Source organism: Lutra lutra, chromosome 3 (assembly GCF_902655055.1).
Source record: "Lutra lutra chromosome 3, mLutLut1.2, whole genome shotgun sequence".
NCBI classification, from domain to species: Eukaryota; Metazoa; Chordata; class Mammalia; order Carnivora; family Mustelidae; genus Lutra; species Lutra lutra.
The window spans coordinates 137,736,489-137,764,458 of NC_062280.1; the positions used below are offsets into that span (position 1 = coordinate 137,736,489).

Sequence of the window (27,970 nt, forward strand, 5' to 3'; positions counted from 1 at the left end):
GGAGGGATTTATCATCACACCCTAGATCTGATTAGAATACATCTCAGCTCCTATGACACAGTCCTATGGCATGGACTTTGAGGATATTGCCACAGTGGTTCTCAAGAATAGCCCTATATTTTACATAATGAAGAACAGGGGACTTGAGGATTTCTTGGTTTCTATAAATTGAGGGTAAGAGTGCCCTTCTGCCTTACACAGATCTTGGAGATTAAGCCATTTCTACTGGATTATATCAGAGCCATACCTGTTATTTTGTAAAAAAGATGTATGGAACCAAAAGAAAAATGGGCAGTTGTCGTAATATTTGGGAAGATCCTAAAATTAAAAAAAAAAAAAAGTTAATTTTCATAGTAAAAATGATACTAAAAACTAATTCCAAAAGGATTAAAATTCCTTCCTTTCCTTCCTTTCTATATATGTCAAACAATTAGAGCCATTAGACACACAGCACTTAACCTCTATAACCTTCCGCTCACAACACAAAGGAGACTTTAAGAAATGGCTTTTTCTTGCCATTCCTATCAAAATTTAAGGAAATGTAGTTTTTTCTATATAAATTAGACAATAGTCCTCCAACCTAGTTTACATTATGCTGACCAGAGACCGATGCCAGTTTATGTCCAAAGACCTCATCCATTTCTACAAGGAGCAGCTACATTGATAATTGACTGTCAGTATTAATGATAATACCCACACATGAGAGAGTTTTCATCTCCTGGCCCTTGAAAATCACAAAATTAAAAGTACTGCCCAGGCCAGTACTTCTTGTAGTGGAGCTCCTGCTTAGGACCACTGACTGAGCGAGTGTTTAGACTGGCTTCAGGGATCAAAGGGTAGTTGTCTGTTATGGGAACAATCGAGGTCACTTGCTTCCACACACATACCATTTCAGAATTGAACAGATTCTCCCATAACAGGGAGCAAGCAGGGGTGAAGGAGGGCAGAAACTTTAACTTGATCATCATTGTTAGTTGTTGGCAGTTCTGCTTGATGATTTTAATAGGAAAACAAAACTACTGAGGCTTAGAAATTTGTTATGTAAAGAGTAACACTTGTACACTTTGTGACTTCTCAGCAGAAGTTACACACTCATGTTCAGAGTAATGACAAGGGCAAACATTCTCATTTTTCATAAGGTAAATATTAGATTAAAAATACTATATAAGGGGCACCTGGGTGGCTCAGTGGGTTAAAGCCTCTGCCTTCGGCTCAGGTCATGGTCTTGGGATTGAGCCCCACATCCGGCTCTCTGCTCAGCAGGGAGCCTGCTTCCCCCTCTCTCTCTGCCTGCCTCTCTGCCTAGTTGTGATTTCTGTGTGTCAAATAAATAAAATTTTAAAAAATACTATTTAACACAAATTATCAGTTCAAAGGAAAGTCCTATCTCCCTCATTTTAAAGTACTTTATAAACTATGGGGAGCAGTGTGTTTTAAAGATACAAAAGTGTGATCCCCACTCTGCAGTAAACATACCTTTGTTTTTTCCTTACTTGAGAATATATGCAAGTTGTATAGAATTTAGAAAAAATGAGCAAGGGGTGCCTGGGTGGCTCAGTGGGTTAAAGCCTCTGCCTTTGGCTCAGGTCATGATCCCAGGGTCCTGGGATTGAGCCCCACATTGGGCTCCCTGCCCAGCGGGATGCCTGCTTCCCCCCCCTCCCCCACCCGTCTACTTGTGATCTCTCTGTCAAATAAATAAAATCTTTTTTAAAAATGAGCAAAACTCTCATGTTCTTTTAAAAAATTTTGTTATAGACTGGCCTTGTTTTTCTCCCCCTCCTTGACGAGGGGTTGACCTCTCCTATCCTTTTCCTTGCCAGGAATTGTAGTAAAGGAAAGCCTAAATCAGAGTCCTTCGAAAGGCCAGACGAGAATACTGGCATAAGTTGGTTCTGATGACTCACGGAAGAAGAGAAAAACTGCACTTTCACGTCGTCATACAGAGGTGGGCAGTTGGACAGATGGATTGCCACGCTGTCTGTTTCAGCATCATGAAGGATCTGTGAATGATCACATGGAACTCAGAACCGTAATTCTAGCTAATGGGTGGATAAACGGTGAAGTTCAGTTTGCTTATCGCGGCTTCCTGCATTTATCAAGTACACTTGGTCTCAGAGTGCAGTTGTCACACATAGAAATAAATGTGAATCATTATTTCTATTAAGTTGCAATACTGTTTACATTTTTAAAAGGCCAACCTGTTTGGAGGGTGTGGTACTGCACTGCTGAAAAGTGAAATACTCCGTTTTCCATCAGAATTTAAATGTCACTGTTGAACGTGTGTTATTTGATCTACAGATGCCGGGACACACTAAGAAGCTCCGATTTAAAGCTGGCATTCACATTCAAAAAACAGTATGTAACTGGTCATGTTTTATTAAAAAGGCGTTTGTGATGGTGTCATAGGCCTTGTCCATAGCCAACTACTGGGTGGAGTGACCAAAGATTGGCCACGTTTCTGGAATGAAGGACTTTGGGGCTACACTGAGTATTTCTTTGTTACTGATTGGCCCTTGCATAATAGTGGTACCCACACTAAGGAGAGTCTGTGCGAAATACCAAAGAAGGTGCAGACTCGGGATGCTTCAGGGAGCTACAGACATAAGAAACGATGGTAGGATGGCAAGAATTACATGTCAAGCTGGATAATGAAGACTGTGTGGTTGTATGTTTTGGGGAGCTTAATGAGAAGCATAGGATAAAGTTTCACAGAGGAGCAGAAAAGGAGTTGTGTGTGGAAGGATTTGTAGACACGAGGAGCACTGAAAGAGAATGCTGCGCAGACTGGGTGGTGTGGGGGAGGGAGAGGAAAGGCATCGAACACATGAAACAGAAATGAGAGTGTTGTGTCCCAAACGCCAGAAGGCACCCCGTCTACTTGGAATGGAGTCTGCAGGTAAAGGTACTGATGGAAATAAGCTCAGGTCTCAGGTAGGATAGGGAAATGTCTTAAAGGTTCAAGAGCCAGGAAATAAAAATTGTGGAAGCGTGGGGGCGGGACAGTTCCTCTGTGACAAAGTGGCCTGACGGTTATCACAACAGTTAGCGATTATAGCTCACAAAGCAACTTCACATATATTATCTCACCTAATCCTCACAACCCTGGAGATGTGATCTTTATTTTGCAGACATACTGAGCCAAAGATACTGACTGCCTTTGCCTACAGGCACAGAGTGCATTCTTTTTCTGCTCTACTTACTGCTTTTCAAGTAGGAGCAGAGAAATACTTGCATGTTGCCGGTCTCTCGACACTGTATAGCATGAAGAGAAGGGAGAGGTAGGGAGACCACGGTAGGAATCCAGGCATGAGCAAATGAGGTGCTGGACTGGGCCGTGACGATGGGAACAGAAAGGAACGGAGAGAGTGAGGAGAGATTCCAAAGGTAAAATCAATAGGAAGTGGTGGCTGGATGTGGGGGCACGGCCAGGAGAGACTCAAGGATTCTACATCGTGAGGCCTCAGTGAGAGAATTCTGGTGTCACTTGCAGAAGCGGAGGAAAAGCTCATCTGACAAATCTGGATTGACACACACCGTTCTGTCGTTGGGGCAGAAGCTGTCTAGGTAGGTGTCCTGCACCTACCACATGGGGGGTACTCATAAGCCTGTGCAGAGCGGATGGAAGAGACAAAAAAATAGTTTACAGCAGGGGAATGGATGAGCAGAACCAAGAGTAGAGTGTGTGCAGAGATAAGAACAGAAGTCAAGGATCAGGTCCGGTGCGCGCCTTCTGTGGCACAAGGGGAAGGAGTGGATGTGGTGGAGCGATAGGAGAAGAGACACAAACCTGGAGAGAGAATTTGGAGGGTTTATATCTCTTAAGACCCGGGAAAGCTTCTTGTTGCTTTAGGGTAGTCCAAGGCACTTCAACATTTAAGAAAACAGACTACCAGGTCCCATCGCCTAGGGGAAAGAGGTATATAGGTCCCCTTCCAGCCACTCTCGCGTTACTTCTCACAGTGCAGTCCCATAGGACATCGGAGGTAGAGTCACTTGGGACGCTGCTAACACTTAACATGCTGGTTTGGCATTGAGATTTGAAACAAACACCAGAATTTCCAGTTTGCATGCTATCTCTTACCCGACAGTTTTTGGAAGCAGAACAGGAAAAGATGATCTGGCTCTGCATAGTTATTTGTATTTCTAGATCACTCCCATTGCCTTTCCCAACACCTGAAGGAAATAAAGTTAGGCTCGTTAGAACAAAGAGCAAAATGTCTCACCGATTAACATTATGGATTAAAGAGAAAATCATGACAGCTAACAGTGTGTCAGCAGTGAATCATTTGGGTCTTGCTTGGATTCCGTCTATAAAAGACAAAGCTTTAAGCCCAACTTTGTCTCCTAAAGCACAATTTATAAGGCTGGAGGGGGAAAAAAAGACATATGGTTTAGCTTCTGAGACAGAATTTCATCTCTTCACCTTTCTGGAAAAAAATCAGGTAACTTGCCACCTTTGCTGCTAATGTGTTGCTTGCTTCAGACATCCGACAATGGGTCTCAAACAGTCTAATTTCCTCTGACCCTCATCTGGAGTTAGATATTAGACAGCTGCATCCAAACATTCCGGTGGCATTGACGATACATCTATAGACAAATGGTTTCTTGCTCTCAATTCGATTCAGATGACCCCTTTTTTAGTAGTTCTTAAAGGCTGGTTTCTCAAGCCTTCAATTCTAACTGCTTTTAACCAGGAATGTCACAAAAATGCATAGAAGTAAAGGTACAGAACTAAAAAATATTCTAAGAGAGTCATATGTTAATCATTCTTTTTTTTTTAGATTTTATTTATTTATTTGACAGAGATCTCAAGTAGGTGGAGAGGCAGGCAGAGAGAGAGAGAGAGAGAGGAGGAAGCAGGCTTCCCGCTGAGCAGAGAGCCCGATGAGGGGCTCGATCCCAGGACCCTGGGACCATGACCTGAGCCAAAGGCAGAGGCTTTAACCCACTGAGCCACCCAGGTGCCCCTGTTAATCATTCTTAATGTTCAGATTCTATTTGCATCGTATGAACACATTATTAATTTGCATTAAGCATCATCATGTCTGAGCCTTACTTCATCCCATCCCATCCCATTCCAGTTGCAGAACTCCTTTGCAGAACTGATGTTCACCAGAAATTAGTAAAAATGTAGAACTAAATTCAAATACTTACACATGACAGGAAAGGGCACTGATTTACAAGCTTAATTCCCACACATTTAAACCTTTAAAATAAAGCATATTTCTATAATATAAAAGGTAAAAAAGACATGAGGTGAAGAGTCTGGTTCACCTACTCCCACTGTTTATTTGTCCAGCTCAAACGAAAACATTTTTATGCACATATAATCAAATACGAATTCTCTCCCAGAGTATTTTTATATATGTACATATGCACAAATATGAATACATATTATTCCCTTCTGTGTTATAGAAATTGTTGCATACCACAGCACTGTCCTGTGCCTTGCAATTTTTAAATGCATGTCAAAAATCTTATTTGACTCATCAATTAGTAAAAAACCAGTAAAATGTTACAGCTGATTCAAAGTAAACTACAAGCCATTGTGGAAAACAGTATGGAGTTTCCTCACAAAATTAGAGAATTACTGTATAGTCCGGTTAGGGACTAGAGCTATATACACCCTTATGTTTATTGCAGCATTATTTACAATAGCCAGTATATGGAGGCAATTCAAGTGTGTACTGATAGACGAATAGGTAAGGAAAATGTAGTGAAGATGTATTTATACAGGTATACAGACACACAATGGAACGTTGCTCAGCTGTAATTTTTTAAAAAATGAAATCTTGCCCTTTGCAACTGTGTGAATGGACCTATAGGGATGCTAAGTGAAACAGAAATATATTTCACTCATGTGGAATTTAAAAATATAAATGAAAGGAAAAAAGGAGACAAAAAATCAGACTCTTCAATACAGAGAACAAACTGATGGCTGCCATAAGGGAGGTGGGTAGGGGGATGGGTAAATAAAGGGGAATAAAGAGTACGCTTATCATTTTTAAAATTAACATATAATGGGGGCGTCTGGGTGGCTCAGTGGGTTAAGCCGCTGCCTTCGGCTCAGGTCATGATCTCAGGGTCCTGGGATCGAGCCCCGCATCCGGCTCTCTGCTCAGCAGGGAGCCTGCTTCCTCCTCTCTCTCTGCTTGCCTCTCTGCCTGCTTGTGATCTCTGTCAAATAAATAAATAAAATCTTTTTAAAAAATTAACATATAATGTATGATTTCTTTCAGGGGCACAGGTATGTGAATTATCAGTCTTACACAATTCACAGCACTCTCCATAGCACATACCCTCCTCAATGTCCATAAATGTTTTTTTAAAGATTTTATTTATTGATTTGAGAGAGAGAAAAAAAGCATGAGCAAGGGAGAGGCAGAGTGAGAAGTAGGCTCCCCGCTGAGCAGGGAACCTGATGCAGGGCTCTATCCCAGAACTCTGGGATCACGACCTGAGCCAAAGGCAGACAGTTAACAGACTGAGTCACCCAGATGACCCATGAGAGTATACTTATCTTGATGATAATATACTTATCTTGATGAACACTGAGTAATGTATAAAATTACTGAATCATTATATTGTACACCTGGAGATAATATAAACTAACGTATGTTATACTTCAATTAAAAAAAAATACTGCGTATGTATAGGGAAATAAAGATTGATGACATGAGTTTATAAACAGATACAAAATGGCTTAATCAGTCACCTGGGTGGCTCAGTTGGTTAAGTGACTGCCTTTGGTTCAGGTCATGATCCCTGAGTCCAGGGATTGAGTACTGCTTCGGGCTCCCTGCTCAGCGGGGAGTCTGCTTCTCTCTCTGACCTTCCCCCCTCTCATGCTCTCTCTCTCTCTCTCATTTTCTCTCTCCCAAATAAATAAATACATAAAATCTTAAAAAAAATGTAATAATCAAATGCTTTCCACTAGATACAATTTACTTGTATTTTTATGTACAAAAATTATTTACAGTATTATTAGTTTTCTACAACTTAGAGTTATAAAGAGCTTAAAGACCATGAGAGGTAGAGATAATCCCAGAAGGGTGTACAAGTCAAAATACTGCTCACTGCAAATTCTTTCACACTTTTTTCTGTCAGTCTCCCCATCCCCCTTCTGTTTTGATCTCAAAGGAAGATTATTCTTACTCCAAAATAAGGCTGGTGTCTCTAACACTGAGTCATGAAGAAATAGGAAATCTGAACAGACCAAGTACTAGTAATGAAACGGAATCAGTCATCAAATAACTCCCAACAAACTAAAGCTCAGGACCAGATAGAATCACAGGTGAATTCTGCTACACATTTAAAGAAGAGTTAATACCTATTCTCCTGAAACTATCCCAAAAAAATAGAAGGTGAAGGAAAACTTACAAATATATTCTATAAGGTCAGCATTACCCATACCAAGACCAGACTAAAGTTACAATTAAACTACAAACAAATAAATAAAGCTACAGCCAATATTCCCTATGAACTTAGATAGATATAAAAATCCTCAACAAAATATTAGCAAAGTACATTCAACAATAAAAAGATCATTTGCCATGATCAGTGGGATTTATTTTGGGAATGGAAGCATGGTTCAATATTTTCAAATCAGTCAACATGGTACACCGCATTAGCAAGAGGAGGATAAAAATTATATGATGGTTGTTTTTTTTTTGTTGTTGCTGGGAAGATGGCAGAGTAGGAGGATCCTGTGCTAACCTTGTCCTCTACACACACACACCAAGATAACAGCCACATCAAGTGCAACAAACTCTGAAAAGGACCCAAAGACTGGCAGAACAGACTTTCCACAGTAGAGAAGAGGCCACATTGAAAAGGTAGGTGAGGCGAAGACACAGTTGAGAACCAACCCCCTGTAAGACTATCCATGAAGAGGAGGGAACCCCAAGCATGGAGAAGCAAGAGGCTCAGACCACAGAGCAGGCACAGGAGACCTGCGCTGAGAAGACAAGTCCCCATAACATTTGGCTTTGAAAACTAGTGGGGCTTAATAGGTTTTGAGGACCAGCAGGGCTCAACTCTGGGTACTTTATTTATTTACTTAAGTAAAATTAACATAACTGCTATTTATTAGTTTTAGTTTCAGGTGTATTTATTAGTATTAGTTTCAGGTGTACAGTATAAGGATTCAACAATTCTATACAATCAAGGTCAGTGTACTATTCATTCATCTTTATTTCACCAATCCCCTAGCCCACTTACCTTCTGGCAACTAGTTTTTTCTCTGTATTTAAGACTAGTTTTTTGTCTTTTTGTTGTTTCTTAAATTACATATGTGAATGAAATCATATGGTACTTGTCTTTCTCTGATTGACTTATGCATTTAACAATATACCCTCTAGGTCCATTCATGTTGTTCAAAAGACAAGATTTCATTTTTTTATGACTGAGTAATATTCCATTATACATATGTGTATATGCACCTTCTCTTTATGCATTTATCCATTGGTGGACACTTGAATTGGTTCCATATACTGGCTATTGTAAATAATGCTGCAATAAACATAGGGGGTATATATAGCTTTTGAAATTAGTGTTTCCATATTCATTGGGTAAATACCTGGTAGTGGAATTACTGGGTCATATGGTAATTCTACTTTTAATTTCGTGAGGAAACTATTATTGCCCACAGTGCTTGCACCTCTATGTCTACTGCAGCATTACTTACAATAGCCAAGACGTGGAAGTACTTAAGTGTCCGTTGATAGATGAATAAAGAGGTGGTGTGTATGTATACATAGAGTGGAATATTATTCACCCATAAAAAGAATGAGATTTTGCCACTTGTGACAACATGGATGGACCTACAGGATATTATGCTAAGTGAAATAAGCCAGACCAGAAAAGGACAAATACAAAAAGTAGTTTTGCTTATATGTGGAATCTAAAAAATAAACAAAAATGAATGAACAAACAAAAAGTAGAACCAGACCTGTAAATACAGAGAACAAACTGATGGTTGCCAGAGGGGAGGCAGGTGGGGAGAGGCACAAAACAGGTGAAGGAGATGGGAGATCTAGGCTTCAGTCATGGAATGAGTAAGTCTTGGGGGATAAAAGGTACAGCATAGGAAACATAGTGACACTCTAATAGTGTTGTATGGTGAGGGATGGTAGGTACACTTGTGATCATAACATCATGTATAGACTTGTCGAATCACTAGTTTATGTATCTAAAATGAATGTAACATTTTTTAAAAAGATTTTATTTATTTATTTGACAGAGATCACAAGTAGGCAGAGAGGCAGGCAGAGAGAGGTGGGGAAGCAGGCTCCCTGCTAAGCTAAGAGCCGGATGTGGGGCTCGATCCCAGGACCCTGAGATCATGACCTGAGCTGAAGACAGAGGCCTAACCAACTGAGCCACCCAGGCACCCCTAAAATGAATGTAACATTTTGTGTCAAGTATATTTTAATAGAGAAAATGTTTATAAAAATAAGGGGGAGACAACGTGTGGAAGTCCAAGAATCGTTACTATAAAAGAATGACAACAACAACTAAAGAGGAAGAAAGCCACTGTTGCTAGAGCTGATTTATGGATGGATAGAGAGGTGGGGAATAAAATCAGAGAAGTGGATGAAGGGGGCTGGACAGGTGTGATGAGACATGCCAGAGACATTTTCGTTCAAGTCAATTTCACAGAGATCTCCTGAGCTCCAACTGTGTGTGTCATGATCTGGGGGATTCAAAGACGAATGAATAATGGTCTCTGTCCTCATGCAATTTGCAACACAGTATATCACCTGACAGAGACCAAGGAAATACAGTGTTATAAATACTACACCTCAGTATAAGTAAATGGATGATCACAGGTTGAGTTCTCCTGGAAGTGGACCCTAAACCAACACTCCGGGTACTAGTGATTTATGAAGGAAGTGCTCCTAGGAGGAATTTCTTCATAAGAGCAAAGGATGGGTGGGATTCAGCAGATTCAGCTTGATCCATGGGGAATTCTTTGGTGTAAATTATACTGCAGAGTTTGTCACACTTGGAAGCAAAGGAGTTGAGTTTTTGTACAGCTGCTAGTCATAGCATATGGGCTGCCCAACAGGGTGGTGACACTCTCAGGGATTTGGGGCTCTAAATAAATGAGTTGGCTCCAGTAGTAATTCTCCAAGGATTATAGTAAAGGGGGTGGAGGCTGGGGAGGGGTGGGATCACAGAGCTGGTGGAAGGGATCCAATGGGATCTTGATGGGGCACCAAGAGTGTCCAACCCCAAGGGCTAAAAGAACTTCTTAGCCTAGAGGGTACAGTTTGTTGGGCAAGCTAACAATGCGATAAGAGGATAACAAGTAAAAAATATATATATAAAAAAATGCTGGTGTCATTAGCTTTGGTCTGATTATTTACATGGGTGCAGAAAGACTGGTAACTTAACATGTAGCCCTTCTTAAGTTGGCTGTGAAGTCTGGACCCACATGGTACTGAACAGCTGCTAAGATTACAACTTTGTCTGGAAGTCTCCATGATGCATCTCAAACTGGACTTTTAGAATCTATTTGTTAGTCTGAGACTAGCAAACCAAACCCATGAAACTCTCTCCCAGTTTTCCCCTGCAGTACTTATCCATTTGGGTTAGCTCCTCTTTTCTCCATCTCTGCACCTTCCAGTTTTAACTAAACAATGTTTCTGCAGTTTATATAAAATTTAATATATTAGCAGAGAAGTCACAGTCTTAAGGGTATAACATCAGACTGAGAAACATACGAAATTCTAGAACTTATTAAAAACATTTTTAAGCTTAGAATTTTGAGAAACAATTCCCATTTTCACTATTCATGTTAGAAAAATATATTAAAATTCCACTGGACGAAATGCCTATTTGTCTGTCTGGAATGGTTAATACTCATGGGGGTCTGTATAGATACCATTGGACCCATTGTTAACAAAGAAGAAACTGAAGCAGAGTATACACTCAGACGCAATTCTGGCTCTCCTAACCACTGAGTTGGTTTTATGGTTGCGTTTATATTTCTCAGTGGGAGAAACTGCTCCAGTGGCTAACCATGTTGCTTTTCCTGGTCTAGAATAAAGTGGTCGGCTCTTTTTGCAGGACCCCACTGAATGTGGGAAGGGAACAGAGCAAAACACTGCTGTCCCTACCTTCTGACACCTGTTGGACAAGCCTGGCTCTGCCTGCCAAGGTGTGGCAACACCTGGAATTCTGAGTGAGGTCAGCCATTAGGACCCACGACAACCCTCTCCCTCCTAATTCACACACAGCCAAGGAAATGGTCATAATGGACTCTCTAAAGGACTTTGCAGGCTGCAAAGCCTTTTCACCAACAGTTGCTAATTTTTATAAACAGGCAGCCTTCTGCCCGAATGGGCCGTGTTTCAAGGGTCTGCCTGCACAATGCTTCTTTGGAAACTTAGACAAAATTTCCCGCAGAAACAATGCTCCTGGGTTGACATTGGTTTTCACAAGCCAGAAACCGATGCAATCCGATTGTGGTAATCCATTAAAACTCCTCACCACCACCTCTGTGTGTGTGGTGGGGAGGAAGGGATCTAGAAATAATTTGAAAAAAAGCATTTTATACTTTAACTGTAATTTTTTTTACTATGCAGTTTATATATATGTATATATTTTTTAAAGGATTCTTTTATTTCTGAATAATTGGATGAAATGTTTATATATATATGTATATATACATATATATATATATATATATATAATTTTTTGTGACTCCCCAGAAGGCTAAAAATACAAGCCTGTTGGGATGGATACCAGTGCTCCGGCACCATACTACTCATGAGGGACCCGGCACTTCCTCACGGGCCATGGTTTAACTTTGGGGAGTCAGAGCATCGCTCCCTGCTGCACCTTGGGCAGTGAGAGTGAAGCCCCAGCCTACCCCCACTGAGGTGGCCCTGTTCTGCCACATCCCCTGTGAGCTGTGCAGGAAGTGGGGTGGTTGATGGAGAATTAAAGACTTGAGGATGGTTCTCCCCCTCCCCTTCCCCTTCATTTCTTTTTTTTTTTTAAAGATTTTATTTATTTATTTGACAGAGAGAGATCACAAGTAGACGGAGAGGAAGGCAGAGAGAGAGAGAGAGAGAGGGAAGCAGGCTTCTTGCTGAGCAGAGAGCCCGATGTGGGACTCGATCCCAGTACCCTGAGATCATGACCTGAGCCGAAGGCAGCGGCTTAACCCACTGAGCCACCCAGGCGCCCCTTCCCCTTCATTTCTTAAGTCCCAGAGATGGAAGATCTAATTTTCCTGCCTCCCTACATGATGGGAAATCCGTCTCTCTCCTGACATTCTTGAAGCAGGAGAACAGTCAGCTCTTTTAAAATTGATCAGGATTTTTACTCCTGGTAATAACAGAAGCTAGGAGGCTGAAAGACACCCCCCACCACCACCGCCCCTACCCCAGGTTTCTCCCAACCCCCTTTCTGTGTTTACGTAGATTCCAGTAAGGAAGACCTGGGTGGTGCTCCTTAGGAAGCTATCCTTGACCTTGACCCTCAGCTGGCAGGGTCCAGTCTGTGTGTGCCCCAACCCTGTGGTCAGTTCTTTATAACCATGCGCACTCATTCCTCTCCTTCCTGAGGGCAGAGAAACACTAGCAGGGGGCTTGCCCAAAGCAGGCACTTGGTAGTTATTTCTAAAGAGAATTTGTGGCAACAAATTTCATCTGTTGTTTGGGTACTGAAGACACCTTTGTGTATTTTTTTTTTTTAAGATTTCATTCATTTATTTGACAGACGGAGATCACAAGCAGGCAGAGAGACAGGCAGAGAGAGAGGAGGAAGCAGGCTCCCTGCCAAGTAGAGAGCCCAATGTGGGGCTCGATCCCAGGACCCCGGGATCATGATCCAAGCCAAAGGAGGAGGCTTTAACCCACTGAGCCACCCAGGTGCCCCACACCTTTGTGTATTTAAGACATATCAAGATGTCTCCAGTTGCTGGGGATGAGGAGACTAAGGGTGCAGGAGGGAGGGGAGAGGGAGAGACCAGGATGATAAGAGGGAAAAGAAGGTTTCTGAAAGGCTCATGTGAGCAAATGGTACAGGGCTGCCAGATGAACCCTGAACTAGAGGTGGACATGAGGGAGAGGTGGTCTCCAGGGCTCATGAGCACTTCCTCTCTTCTCCATCAGAGTCCTATTTTTAAAAGCCCACCCTGGGCTGAAGCCAAGGCAGCAGTGAGAAGACAGATGGGGATGGAGCCCCCACAAACTGGTGAAGAGAGGACATCTAAGGGCTTCTGGGCTCTTCCACCGGGAGGGGTTACATGTGACAATGCATAAAAGGACAGCCATGAGTTGGGATTGTTTGTACACACATGGGAGCAACCATTCCACGCCTCAAGAGTCAGAACATTGCCTTCCTGGCCAACTCATCAATGACACATAAATCACTTACCATGAATTGAATGAATAACAATTTTTTTAATCCTGAGTGTTTTTCTTAGAGGGAGAGTCATGTTGTAGATATTTTTCACATCTGCAAAATATCCAACGTATCTATTCTGCAAAACAACAGAAGACTCAATTTAAGTGGAGGTGAAAAGTCTATCCTCAGCATTCCTGATTTTGTTCTTGTTTTTATTTTTACATAGAATTTAAGGAGAATCATTAATTAAAGAAACATTTATTGAATGCCATTATATGACTAGGCATGCTTATGTTTGCTGCCTCATGACTGAATATCTCCCTTAGAAGAAAAATTCTGAATGTGCTGTGGAGAAGGAACAAGAAGGGAGGCACATGTTGCTCCTATAGGCCACTTTCGACTGAAAGGACACCTAACCAGACCCAGGGAAAGCGCTACAACATTTCACCAAGACGTAGTTAATACGACTGTGGAAAAGCTCAGTCTGGGGCTGGAGGCTTAACTGTGACTAAGTTCAAGGAAGGTTTGTGTTCTGGCAGAGAGTAGCCTCCTCATCACGAAAGGACTTGAGCTCCACACACCTCTAATGAAGATACATATGCTCTTGTCCCTGCGATCAGCTTGAGTGTGTTTTTTAAAGATTTTATTTACTTATTTGAGAGAGAGAGTGTGTGCATTAGAGACCAAGAGCATGGAGAGGAGCAGAAGGAGAGGGAGAAGCAGTCTCCCCAGTGAGCAGGGAGTGCCAGGGTCATGACCCAAGCTGAAGGCAAACACGTAACTGACTGAGCCACCCACATGGCCCAGAAATTGGATATTATTAAAGTATCATTAAGGTATATATTTTTTAAAGATTTTATTTATTCGTTTGACAGACAGAGATCACAAGGAGGCAGAGAGGCAGGCAGAGAGAGAGAAAGGAAGGGAAGCAGGTTCCCTGCTGAGCAGAGAGCCCCATGGCAGGGCTCGATCCCAGACCCCAGGACCATGACCAGAGCCAAAAGCAAGGCCTCAACCCACTGAGCCTCCCAGGTGCCCCAAGGTATGATATTTTATTTTTATTTTTTAAAGATTTATTTGTTTTAGAGGGGCAGAGGGGCAGAAGTAGAGGGAGAGAGAGAATCTCAAGCAGACTTCCCCATTGAATGTAGAACCCATTGCAGGGCTTGATCTCATGACCCGAGATTATGACCTTGAGCTAAAATTAAGAGTCAGATTCTTTACCCACTGAGCCACCCAGGGGCCCCTTAGGATATAATATTTTTAGATATGATCAATGGTGTTATGGTATTTTTACCCTCGAGAGTCTATGTGAATGTCACTCTAAAATACTTGTGAGATAAAATGACCCAATGACTGCGATTTCCTCCACAGTCATCTGGGTTCTGTGGGGAAGGGGTGTGTGTGTGTGTGTGTGTGTGTGTGTGTGTGTGTGCGCATGTGAGGAGAGTGGGGAGGGAATGAATGCAAAACGACAAAATGATGGTTGAAGTAGTGCAAGGACTATAGGGGATTTATTACAGGATTATCTCAGCTTTTTATGTTTGAAATTATTCACCATAAAATATTTTTTAAAGGATAAAATAGGGTAACTGCATATATTTCACATGGATTTTCTTAGTATTAAATGAGACAATATATGTCAAAGTATAATAGTGTCTGGAATAGAATAGGTTTGGTAAGATGTTAATTTCCCATTTTTCTTTCAAAATATGGCAGCCCCCTCTTGTCTCTTTCTTTGATTCTCTCTCTCTCTCACACACACACACACACACACACACACGAGATGTTCTTCAAGAGGTGAATGGCCCAAGTAGGGGTTTGTGAAAGATTCATTTCCTCTCAGAGAGAAATCAAAGGCTAGTGATTTTCCATAATCTTCGAGTCTGGAATCTTAGAAATTAGACCTTTCCACTTTGGGAAGGAATCAACTCTTGAACTCCGTAAGCCGTGACCAATGTTAAATGGAGAGCAGGATTCCCCAGGGCAGGGTGTGTGTGTCTGTGGCAGGGGGTACTCATAGACATGGCTCTCTGGCCCTGGGAGGGATCCAGGCCTGTCACCGGCACCAGAGTGGAGCGGCCCGATCACGAGAGGAAAAGAGTGCACAGTGAAACCAAATAATGGGTGCTGAACTCCCCCAAAGGTCCCCCCTTTTAAGGATGACAACTTACCAGAGAAGGGGTTTCAACTTTCTGAAATTTAGTACTGGTGCTTTTATCTGTTCGCCGTTCTCCAAAATAATAAAGGCTCTCCTACGGAAAAGGGGGCAACACAGTCATGGCTCACATGCACTTTCTTTTCCTGTGGAAGGCATTCTTAAAGGTTCTAAGGGCACATTATTTCCTTAAGTCTGCAGCCTTTAGGCAGAGGTTACTCAAACTAAAGTTAACAACAAAAAAAATATCATATCAAGGTTTTTGCACAAACACGCACTCACATACAAATGAAACCAAAGTTTCACAAAACAATACTTACCTTTTGATATTTTCGATTCGAATCTAGTCCATTTTATTTTTAAAAACGCTAGTCACAACCCAACAAGTTGACTTTACAATTCACTGATAGATTGGACCCAGTTTGGAAAACACTGGGGAAGAGCCTCCATTTTCCTAACCTGTGTGTCTCAAATTAGGAATAAAGCAGATGGTGGCACCAGAGGGTGGAGCACTGGAGACAACCCAAAGTTTCTCTTCTCAGACTGCTGGCCAAGTGGGGAGCAGAGCTGCTGGCATGTCCATTCAGTGGGAACTTCTCAACACAATCATGGCAGAAATAAGACTGAGAACCCCACTTTAAGAACTGGAAATAGCCCACCCTGTCTCTGCAGGAATTTTCAGAGGGCCCAGCCTCCAATAGATCCCATAGATATTGACTATGAGAGGTTAATAACATCAAGGAGAGATTTTGTTCTGCGTTAGAAAATGTACCTTTTACCGACCTAGTGCTTCTAAGGATGTTGGAGGTCCTTTGGGAGAACCTACCAAACCAATCTTGATATTATTCTTGTGAGGAAGGAGACCGTCCCCTAACTGGGGGCATAAGAATGGGGCTGGGAGCAACTAAGCTGTAGGAGGCATTATGACTGTGGAGTTGTTTTACACTTGGACAGCTTGACTTTACCCCCCACCTTTAATCCTGTCCCTAACAGACCCTACCTTTATTTAAAATGTTGGTATTACTGTAGACATCATGGATTTTTTCCATTAATCTTGATTTTAAAACATAGTGCATTCGATTATTTCTCTTAATTACTGAAAATTTTGGCATTCCCTTAAATTTTGTGCCTGAGGGGAGTTTCTCACCCTAGCCCTGGCCCAGACTAAGAGGCACTTAGGTCAGTTACTAACCAGTGCAAATTAAACTAGGAAATATGGTATATTAACTAACTAGAATGTAAAGAAAATTTTGGAAAAAAAATAAACAAGGACATATCAAAATGAGGCTTTCTAATAAGTGGATCTCTAATTACAACTTCATTAAGTACCACGATTCAAAGAACCATCTTAACATCCTACTACTGAGGTTTCAAAACTGTCAGATTAAATCAGCACAAGATCATCTGTGGTAACATCTTTCCTACCTCTGCAGTTGTAAACATTCCACTGGCAATAAGGTAGGCACAAATCATTGTTCCAGTTCTTCCTGCAAAAGAAAAGAAGTTACTCCATGAACAACCTGTTCATGGCAGTACTTGGTATAAAGATGCTGTCAGAAATATTCAAAGGGCTCATTTGGGATCGATTTTCTTTCCCTCTGAAAGTGCTTATTCAAAAGATTTCAATTCAGGAATAGCCAAAGCTGTTTCATTGCTCTGAGGTTGTATCTAGAATTCTGTTCCATGTGCACAAAGGCACGTGCACAGGTGTATACTGTTCTTGAATCCCTGCTGCTGGGGACTGCAGTAACGGGCAGAGCCAGTGAGGTCACCTCTAGGACCCTAGACCTAAAGAGCTACTTACCAGTTAAGAACTAATTACACACCCTGTTTTTCCAACTAAAATAAATAAAAGTACCTATAAAAGATAAAACATGATCAGAACCCAAAACATGACATAGCATTTATAACACCCATTTTTTCCTTCTATTTTTGAGTCTTTGTGTTATGAAACATACATGAAAGTAAACAGAACAGTATAACAAACCCCATATATTTGTTTCTCAGAGTATATATTATTGTTGTCCTTGTTTTGCTCCTCTTCCTTCCTTCCATGTTTTTCTTCCTCTCTTCTTCCACAGCATTTCATTTTTTAAACTTTTTGTAAGTATGCTTCACACCCAGCACAGAGCCCAGTGGAGGGCTTGAACCCATGATCCTGAGATCCAGATCTGAGCTGAGATCAAGAGTCAGACACTTAACCAACTGAGTGACCCAGGCACTCCCTATAGCATTTTAAAGATTATTTATTTATTTATTTGACAGAGAGAGATTACAAGTAGACCGAGAGGCAGGCAGAGAGAGAGAGAGAGGGAAGCAGGCTCCCCGCTGAGCAGAGAGCCCGATGCGGGACTCGATCCCAGGACCCTGAGATCATGACCTGAGCCGAAGGCAGCAGCTTAACCCACTGAGCCACCCAGGCGCCCTCCCTATAGCATTTTAAAGCAAACCCTTGATTTCATGTTATTTCGTCCTCAAAATTTATATTTTACTCTAAATTATATTTTTGCCCTGCATACAAAATTTGATTTAAAAAATAGTGTGTCTTTTATTTCTACACTTATCTGTAGCTTTTGTCTTAGCCAGTGTATGCTGAACTTACTTTGTGTGATTTCAAGCTTACCCTTTTAACTTTAGATATATAATACTTCCTATCCTTTTTTTTTTTTTTCAATGAACAACTAAACTTATTTTACAACCCATAGTTTGGAAAACATTCTAAGCCAAGTACTTCCAAAAAAGACTTTTTACCACCTCATGCTGTGATACATAAAGGCGTCTTGCTAAAGGAAATCCTGACTATTACCAACCCTCCTCTCAGTGGTAAAGACTGTTAACATTTCAGTTCTGTCTGGAGGCCATCCCTGGGTCTCTATAACTGGTATTTTCCCATCTGAAAAACACTTTTGCAGATTCCATGTCCTTGTGGCTATGTATAGTCACAGACACAGTACATATCCTATCATCCAATCAAGTCAAGTACGACAGGGAAGCATAAAAAGATATACTTACCTTCAGTCATTTATCTTAATTTAAAACATAAGCATTTGGAAAACAGTGTGGAGATTCCTTAAGATATTAAAAATAGAGCTACCCTATGACCTGCAATTGCACTACTGGGTATTTACCCCAAAGATACAGATGGAGTGAAAAGAAGGGCCATCTGTACCCCAATGTTCATAGCAGCAATGGTCACAGTCACCAAACTGTGGAAAGAACCAAGATGCCCTTCAATGGATGAATGGATAAAGAGGATATGGTTCATATATATAAAGGAATATTATGCCTCATCAGAAAGGATGAATACCCAACTTTTATAGATGCTGAAAAAGCATTTGACAAAGTATATCATCCTTTCTTGACCAAAACTCTTTACAGTGTAGGCATAGAGGGTACATACCTCAATATCATCAGAGCCATCTATGAAAAACCCACAGCAAATATCAATGGAGAAAAACTGAGAGCTTTTCCGCTAAGGTCAGGAACATGGAAGGGATGTCCATTATCACCACTGCTATTCAACATAGCACTAGAAGTCCTAGCCTCAGCAATCAGACAACAAAAAGAAATTAAAGGCATCCAAATTGGCAAAGAAGAAATCAAACTGTCACTCTTTCCAGATGATATAATACTTTATGTGGAAACCCCAAAAGACTCTACTCCAAATCTGCTAGAACTTGTACAGGAATTCAGTAAAATGTCAGGACATAAAATCAATGCACAGAAATCAGTTGCATTTCTATACACCAACAGCAAGACAGAAGAAAGAGAAATTAAGGGGTCAATCTCATTTACAATTGCACCCAAAACTATAAGATACCTAGGAATAAACCTAACCAAAGAGGCAAAGAATCTGTTCTCAGAAAACTATGAAGTACTCATGAAAGAATTTGAGGAAGACACAAAGAAATAGAAAAATGTTCCATGCTCATGGATTGGAAGAACAAATATTGTGAAAATATCTATGCTACCTAAAGTAATCTACACATTTATTGCAATCCCCATCAGAATCCCATCAATTCTTTTCAAAGAAATGGAAAAAATAATCCTAAAATTTATATGGAACCAGAAAAGACCAGAGGAATGTTGAAAAGAAAGCCAAAGTTGGTGGCATCACAATTCCAGACTTCAAGCTCTATTACAAATCTGTCATCATCAAGACAGCATGGTACTGGCACAAAAACAGACACATAGATCAATGGAACATAATAGAGAGCCCAGAAATAGACCCTCAACTCTATGGTCAACTAATCTTTGACAAAGCAGGAAAGAATGTCCAATGGAAAAAAGACAGCCTCTTCAACAAATGGTGCTGGGAAAAATTGGACAGCCACATGCAGAAAAATGAAATTGGACCACTTCCTTACACTACACATGAAAATAGACTCAAAATGGATGAAGGACCTCAATGTGAGAAAGGAATCCATCCAAGTCCTTGAGGAGAACACAGGCAGCAATCTCTTTGATGTCAGCCTCAGCAACTTCTTCCTAGGAGCATCGCCAAAGGCAAGGGAAGCAAAGGCAAAAATGAACTATTGGGATTTCATCAAGATCAAAAGCTTTTGCACAGCAAAGGAAAGAGTTAACAAAACCAAAAGACAACTGACAGAATGGGAGAAGATATTTGCAAACGACATATCAGATAAAGGGCTAGTATCCAAAATCTATAAAGAGCTTAGCAAACTCAACACCCAAAGAACAAATACTCCAATCAAGAAATGGGCAGAAGACATTTCTGCAAAGACAACATCCAGATGGCCAACAGACACATGAAAAAATGCTCCACATCTCTCGGCATCAGGGAAATACAAATCAAAACCACAATGAGATATCACCTCACACCAGTCAGAATGGCTAAAATTAACAAGTCAGGAAATGACAGATGCTGGCGAAAGTGGAGAAAGGGGAACCCTCCTACACTGCTGGTGGGAATGCAAGCTGGTGCAGCCACTCTGGAAAACATTGTGGAAGTTCCTCAAAAAGCTGAAAATAGAGCTACCCTATGACCCAGCGATTGCACTGCTGGGTATATATCCTAAAGATACAAACGTGGTGCTCCGAAGGGGCACGTGCATCCGAATGTTTATGGCAGCAATGTCCACAATAGCCAAACTATGGAAAGAACCTAGATGTGCACCAACAGATGAATGGATAAAGAAGATGTGGTATATATACAATGGAATACTATGCAGCCATCAAAAGAAATGAAATCTTGCCATTTGTGATGACGTGGATGGAGCTAGAGGGTATTATGCTTAGCAAAGTGAGTGAGTCAGAGAAAGACAACTATCATATGATCTCCCTGATCTGAGGAAGTGGAGATGCAACATGGGGAGTTTGGGGTGGTAGGAAAAGAAAAAATGAAAGAAGATGGGATCAGGAGGGAGACAAACCATAAAAGACTCAATCTCAAAAAACAGACTGAGGGTTGCTGGGGGGAGTGGGGATGGGATAGGGTGGTGGGTATATGGACATTGGGGAGGGTATGTGCTATGATGAGTACTGTGAAATGTGTAAACCTGGTGAGTCACAGACCTGTACCCCTAGGGATAAAAACACATTATATGTCTATTAAAATTTTTTTTTAAAAATGTGCTCTGACAGTTTTTAAAATTAAACATTTTTACTTTCACAGATATTTTTGCAAATCAAAAATGAAGAAACTTGGGGCGCCTGGGTGGCTCAGTGGGTTGGGCCACTGCCTTCGGCTCAGGTCATGATCCCAGGTCCTGGGTTCAAGCCCCACATCGGGCTTTCTGCTCAGCAGGGAGCCTGCTTCCTCCTCTCTCTCTGCCTGCCTCTCTGCCTACTTGTGATTTCTCTCTGTCAAATAAATAAATAAAATCTTTAAAAAAAAATGAAGAAACTCAAGTAGTCAATAAACAAGAAAAAATATGCTCAATCTTTCTTAGTTTTGTTATTCCTATTTTCTTCCCTTTAGTATTTACCACCCCCCCACTTCCTTTCCTTCCCTTCCTTTAGTCTTGAAGCGAACATCAAAAAATGTTAACTATTTTTTTTTAAAATGTATTCATTTATTTGAGAGATTTGAGAGAAAGAGTGGGAGAGAGCAGGGTGGGGAGCAGAAGGGCAGAGAAAGAGGGAAACTTAAGCAGACTCTGTGCTGAGTGCAGAGCCAGGTGAAGGACTTGATATCCCCACCCTGAGATCAGGGCCTTAGCTGAAACCAGGAGTCAGTGCTTAACCATTGTGCCACCTAGGCGACCCCCCTTCCATAATTTTAGTATGTACCTTCTTCTTGTACTTTAATGTATTGATATTTATTTAGAAAAATAAAAATTAAAAAATATTTTTACCTTTACCTCCCTTACAGTGAATCACTACGATGTTTTCATCATCTTGAGACATTCACTCATCCACTTCCTTGGCGAATGCCACCATCTCACTGATTTCAAATGTAAAATTTTTAGTTGAATTAAAATTCCTCCAAGAAATCAAGCCCAGTATATTTAGCTTTCTTTTGACAGCCATCTTGGCATGAAATTTACCTTAGTATGGGGACATTGTGATTATCAATATTGATTTGCTGGACCTGGTCATGGAAGTACTTAGGATTATAAGCTCTTTCACCTAAAATAAATAATACATAGGTCAGATAGCTATGCCTAATAAACACAGTAAATGATCAAGTTATGAAGAAGTTATACTTTTTATTATAAATGCCTTATCCACCTTCATTTTTTAAAAAGATTTTATTTATTTATTTGTCAGAGAGAGAGAGCACACGCACAAGCAGGGGGAGTAGCAGAGGGAGAGGGAGAAACAGGCTCCTCATTGAGCAGGGAGCCAGATTCGGGACTTGATCACAGGACTCTAGGATCATGACCTGAGCAAAAGGCAGATGCTTAACCAATGAGCCACCCAGGTGTCCCCCTTATCCACCATTAAAAGGAGCTTTCTTACTGGCTTTTGTTGCTTTTAGGAATATTAAGGGTCTGAAAAACAGAGATACCATACCAGTGGTTTGTCCATCTTGAGTAACCCAACTTATTTGGACTTAACAGGCCTTACTTTTAATTTTCTAGTAGGTTACTCATCATATTACCACATGTTACCACAGAGCAGAAGTAAATGTGGCCAACCAGAATGCTTGCCTCCTGAAAATGTCTGTTTAATATACAGGAAGAGGAAAAGACAAGACAGAATACTAAGTGGGGATATAATCTCTTTTCTACAGGTTTTGTTTTTGAGCATATTTTCCCTTGTTTATTGACTATTTGGATTTTTTTCATTTGGGTTTTGCTCTCCCACACCCCACTCCTAGTGTTTCCTTGTCAAAACACAAGCCAGCAGGGAAAACAGAAGTATTTTCCTAAACCTAACACCATGAGAGCAGATTCTACCCAAAATGGCTCTGCCTCAACTTAAGCTTCCTGTCTCCCCCACAGGGCATTTATACTATTGAGATATTTTTTCTCCTACAAAACAGAACCAATGCAAGATGGAGATTTTTAAACTCACTTCCCATCACCCACCAAATACTTATGATTAAATGAAATGTGAAGACTGAATCATCTTATATGTAGTGATCTGTTTCATATCAATAGTAGCAAAATATCTGGCCATGTACATACTGCATAGATTGTAGACTTGATAGTGTTCTCGATGTTTGGTATCTAAGAACTGCACAACTTCCTAGAAAAAATAGACACATGTCTTACATGAATCCATATGGCACCAATATAAGCTATTCCTTAGGAGTAAGCCAGAATGGTCATTACCTTTTATTCACTTGTCCTTCACTTAGCACCTTTGAGGGGAGATTTAGGGAATAGAGCACCTACATTCCAAGTCCTAGCTTATCCACTGACAGTTTTCAAATAGTCCACAATGTTGTGCGTGACTACCTGAATAACCTCTACTATAAATACACATTGCTTAAAGCTACCAGAGACAGTTAGCTAGCCTTATGTAAATATGTGAAAATTATGATTTCATAGTAATATATGATTCTTACCTAGATCTATTTTTGAATAGATAGGTTATTTATATTTTTTTTAATTTTTTAAAAAGATTGTTTTATTTTAGAAAAAAGAGAGAGAGAACATTAGTAAGAGGAAGGGGGTGGGAGAGAGAATCTTTAGCAGACTCCCCACTTAGCATGGAGCCTGATGTGGGCCTCCATCTCACAACCCTGAGATCATGACCTGAGCCAGAACCAAGAATCACAGGCGCAACCAACTGAGCTACCCAGGTGCCCAAATAGATAGTTTTTTAGATCATGATCTGGATATTACAGTCAACCCATGCACTATTTAAATGAATAAATAATGCAAAAATGTGTGGTATGATTGTGTGTCTATATATGCATGATAAAAAAACATAAACACATTATATTAAATTTTAGTTAAGTGGTGGCAATATGGAGACTTTTTTGGATCACCTTTGCATATTTTCTAAAATGAATACATAGGCGTGTATGTGCATATATACACACACACACAAATATGCATATATGCATAACTTTTCAAATAAGAAATAGTGATCTAAAGTACAGTTACTATCACATACAAATACAGTATTTCTAACAAATTTATCCATTTGAAACACACACAGACCATGTGTCTCTGTACAACAAAATGACTGTAAAAAAGCTTAAAAATTGATGAGTATAGTACCCTGAGCAATGTTTACTAGCTTCATATTGAGAAAAAGAAAAAACATCAAAATGATCAAATGGTTAAATTGTCAGTAGGAAATAGTAAATAAAAAAGATAAATACTCTGAGTCTGTATAATGCTGGAAAGGGGAATAGACTCATATGCATCAAGATTTCATGAGATCCTTTACACTAAAATGAAATCCAGATGGAGTAAAGAATCAGAGATTTTAAAAAACCCACAAATATCTCTAAGAAGTTCAAGTGCATGTTAATCAATTCTTTAGATCAAGAAAGACAAAATATTGAATCAATGGAAGATCAACAGATTTTGGTTTGACTTTAAAAATTTGAGATTTCCATAAAAAAAATGCCACAGTGCAATAAACAATAATCATTTTCAGTAAAATGGAGTGAATGGGAACTATGTCTAATATTAAGTATAAACTAGTTATACTAGTATAAACTAGTAACTCAAAACAATTTAAATAATACTCCCTCAACTTATAGATAAATGGGCCTAGGACATAAATTCATTAAAGAGAAAATTTAACTGCATAACAAACTATATAGATAAATGTTCACCTCACCAACAGAGAAGTCTAACAACAATAAAATCCCATTTTCACCCATGAAATTAGCCCTTTCCTTTTCAAATGGGAAAATCCAATGCTCGCAAAGATGGCATGAAAATAAAACTTTTGATTATTGCTAATATAATCCCTTGGATTTGGCAATATATATTGAGAACTCCCAAAATACTCATACTCCATAACCAGGTAATTTTATTCCTAGGAACCTATGAGAAAAGGCTTTATGCCTTTAAACCTTTGTGCCTCTGATGCTGCATTATTAATTTTTTTTTAATTTCTTTTCAGTGTTCCCGAATTCATTGTTTATGCACCACACCCAGTAGTCCATGCAATATGTGCCCTCCATAATACCCACCACCAGCTGCATTATTAATGTTAATGACATCTAACTATCCAACATTGAAGCTTGATTATAGCACTAATGAAATATCACATAACCATTAGAATACCATTTTGCCCTTCATTCTCTCAATAAGCAAACATTTCACAGTGTTTATGTGCAGTCTTCCTTAGTATACCACACTTTCGGATATTCAGAATTTGCTTTTTTAATTTATTTATTTTTATTTTTATTTTATTTTTTTAAAAGATTTTATTTATTTATTTGTCAGAGAGAGAGAGAGAGCGAGCACAGGCGGACAGAGTGGCAGGCAGAGGCAGAGGGAGAAGCAGGCTCCCCACAGAACAAGGAGCCCGATGTGGGACTCGATCCGAGGATGCTGGGATCATGAACTGAGCAGAAGGCAGCGGCTTAACCAACTGAGCCACCCAGGCTTCCCAAAATTTGCTTTTTTTAATGAAAAAAAAAAAAGAAAAAGAAAAACCTGGGGGGCGCCTGGGTGGCTCAGTGGGTTCAGCCTCTGCCTTTGGCTCAGGTCATGATTTCAGGGTCCTGGGATCAAGCCCCGCATCGGGCTCTCTGCTCAGCAGGGAGCCTGCTTCCCCCTCCCCCTCTGTCTGCCTTTCTGCCTACTTGTGATCTCTCTCTCTCTCTCTCAAATACATAAATAAAAATCTTTTAAAAAAATACTTGGATGGCTAAGTTTTAGGGATTTAAAAAGAATCACCTCATATTTCTCTATATGTTTAAAAAAGATGATCTCAACGTCTGAATTTTCTCCGAGTCCATCCTTGACTCAATACAAAGATAACTTGCCGCTATGTTTTCTGATCTAAATATTTTACCTGAGGACTATAAATACCTCTTAAACTAAGTAGCTCAACAGAGACAAAAAGCATCTAAAAGAAAGTTCAACTCTGCCAAGAAACCACATTTTGGGGGACTAGATGGATAGTTTTTGTCCTCAACCAGAACAAAGAATATGTAATTGTACCAAGGTCAAAAACTAAAAGATAACTAAGAAGATTTTTAGCAATGTAGGTAATGTAGATCTCCTTTTTCTCAATAGCCTTAAGTTTACAATTCCAGAAACTCTTGGGAAAGTGAAAAATGCTGTCTACTCTTTGAAACCCTTTTTGTAATAACCTCCAACTTTGTCCTAAAAATGCCAACCTTTCTCTGTGTTCACAAAATATTAACTTACCAGAAGAGTTTACACTGGAAGCGACTATCTATCTTAGCACATTCCATGATCTGGAGATGAAAGTGCAACCTCTGCCTGCATGTCATGGCAGCACTGGCCACACTTGTTGACACTTCCACCATAGTGCTTGCTTCTTTATTCCCACATATGTCCAATCTTGCTACTTCTAGGAAACACTTGACATTTATATTAGCAAATTTACTGCATATGAAATCTTACTGTTTGCTCTACATGTTACTGTCCATCTACATATTACTATCCATTGTTCAAAGTCTAATTTTGCAAATTTATTCCCTCTTAAGAGTGAAGGGGAACTACATGACCACTTTGCATTCTCTCAGAAATTAATCATGCCAATACCTGAATCTCACACCCTCTAGTCAAACTTTTAAGTTTGTAAATGGCTTTCATCTTAAAAACAACAAAGACATGCTCTGTCCAGGATACGTTGTTATCATTGAATATGCAAGCACCAGCACAGCTCCACTGCCTCATTCTCAGTTAGCCCAGGTACCTGAACTAATAGCTCAGACATAAGCCTGCACTCTGGCAAAAGAGGAAGGTAAATATTCATATGGATAGTAGATATGATTTGGGGGGTGGTTTATGATTCATGAGTTTTATGAAAACTGATGACTTATCACCTCTTCTTCTATTATGTCTATTAAAAATGGTAAAAAGATCATGGTTTACTAGAACTTTGTCAACACCCCAAGGAGATAAGTGTTAAGAACTGAAAACAACAACAACAAAAAAAACCTCAATGGTCTAGAGAACACTCTAGAAGCCAAGAGTAATATCTTTGCTTTGACTTACATACTTAATGAAGTTTGTGGCTTTTTAATACTCTAGTCAATATTAAGTGTTGCTAAATTTATATTTATCATCACTAAATCTACAAAGAAAAATGAATCCATTTAGACAAGCTGTAATTAACTCACAGTTCTCACCCCAACCTACTGAAAAGTAATATTGGCAAAGGATGCTCTATCCCTAGAGATGGATTCTGGCAATTTGAAGATGGCTATCCTGAAGTGCCATAACCCATCCAATGGCTCCTGGTCAAATTACTTCATAACTCTTCCCATTATGGAATGAATAAAGTAGTTTCCACATTAAATAGCAGTTTGGAAAATTTTTCAAAATTGGTCAAGGGAGTAGTAGAATGATATCTTACTTACAAATAACATAACCTAGATAAGATATGGTTCACACTCTCCTTAAGAGCTTTTTGAACATTTATAAATTGATTTTGACTGCTCAAGTCTCAAGACTATGAATATGGACTAGTTATTGTTTTTAATTTTTTGCATGTATAGAAAAGCTTCCCTGCCTTAAGTGATTTCATGAATGATTCAAATACTTTATCCTTCCCTATTGGGCTCTATCATATGAATTTATTTGGTCAACGGAATGACATAAAGCAGGTAATTGCAAAAACCCTTATAAGATTCCACTCTAGCTCTTGCCTTTTTGCTGTTACATAAGAACACACGCAGGCTAGCCTAATAAAGGATGAAAACATATGGAGCAGATAGGAGTTACCCCACATACCCCAGGTATATGGTGGGATGGCCATAAGGTCATTACAGAGCAGCAAGGTAAGGTCATTATAGAGCAGCTGATAAGGAAAACTGAGATTCCATTCCACAGTGGTGATGTAGGAAGACCCTGACTTCACCTTCTCCAT

The 27,970-nt window shown here is 40.1% G+C and overlaps 2 protein-coding genes across 3 annotated transcripts in view; one reads left to right on the forward strand and one right to left on the reverse strand.

Moving 5' to 3' along the window:
* SLC25A15 (solute carrier family 25 member 15) overlaps positions 1–3,629 on the forward strand; it is a 36,839-nt gene extending 33,210 nt beyond the window's left edge. For both annotated transcript variants that reach the window (XM_047723274.1, XM_047723275.1), the window contains exon 8: positions 1,824–3,629. The gene's annotated coding sequence lies outside the window, so the exon portion shown is untranslated. The remainder of the gene's footprint in view (positions 1–1,823) is intronic.
* Positions 1–27,970, reverse strand: LOC125095625 (phosphatidylinositol 3,4,5-trisphosphate 3-phosphatase TPTE2-like). Its single transcript, XM_047722059.1, is given in 10 exon segments — positions 1–318; positions 1,908–2,003; positions 4,085–4,164; positions 13,396–13,501; positions 15,540–15,620; positions 16,949–17,010; positions 21,841–21,929; positions 22,033–22,114; positions 23,119–23,179; positions 27,962–27,970. Coding segments are annotated over 10 exon segments (762 nt in total). The 3' UTR covers positions 1–222.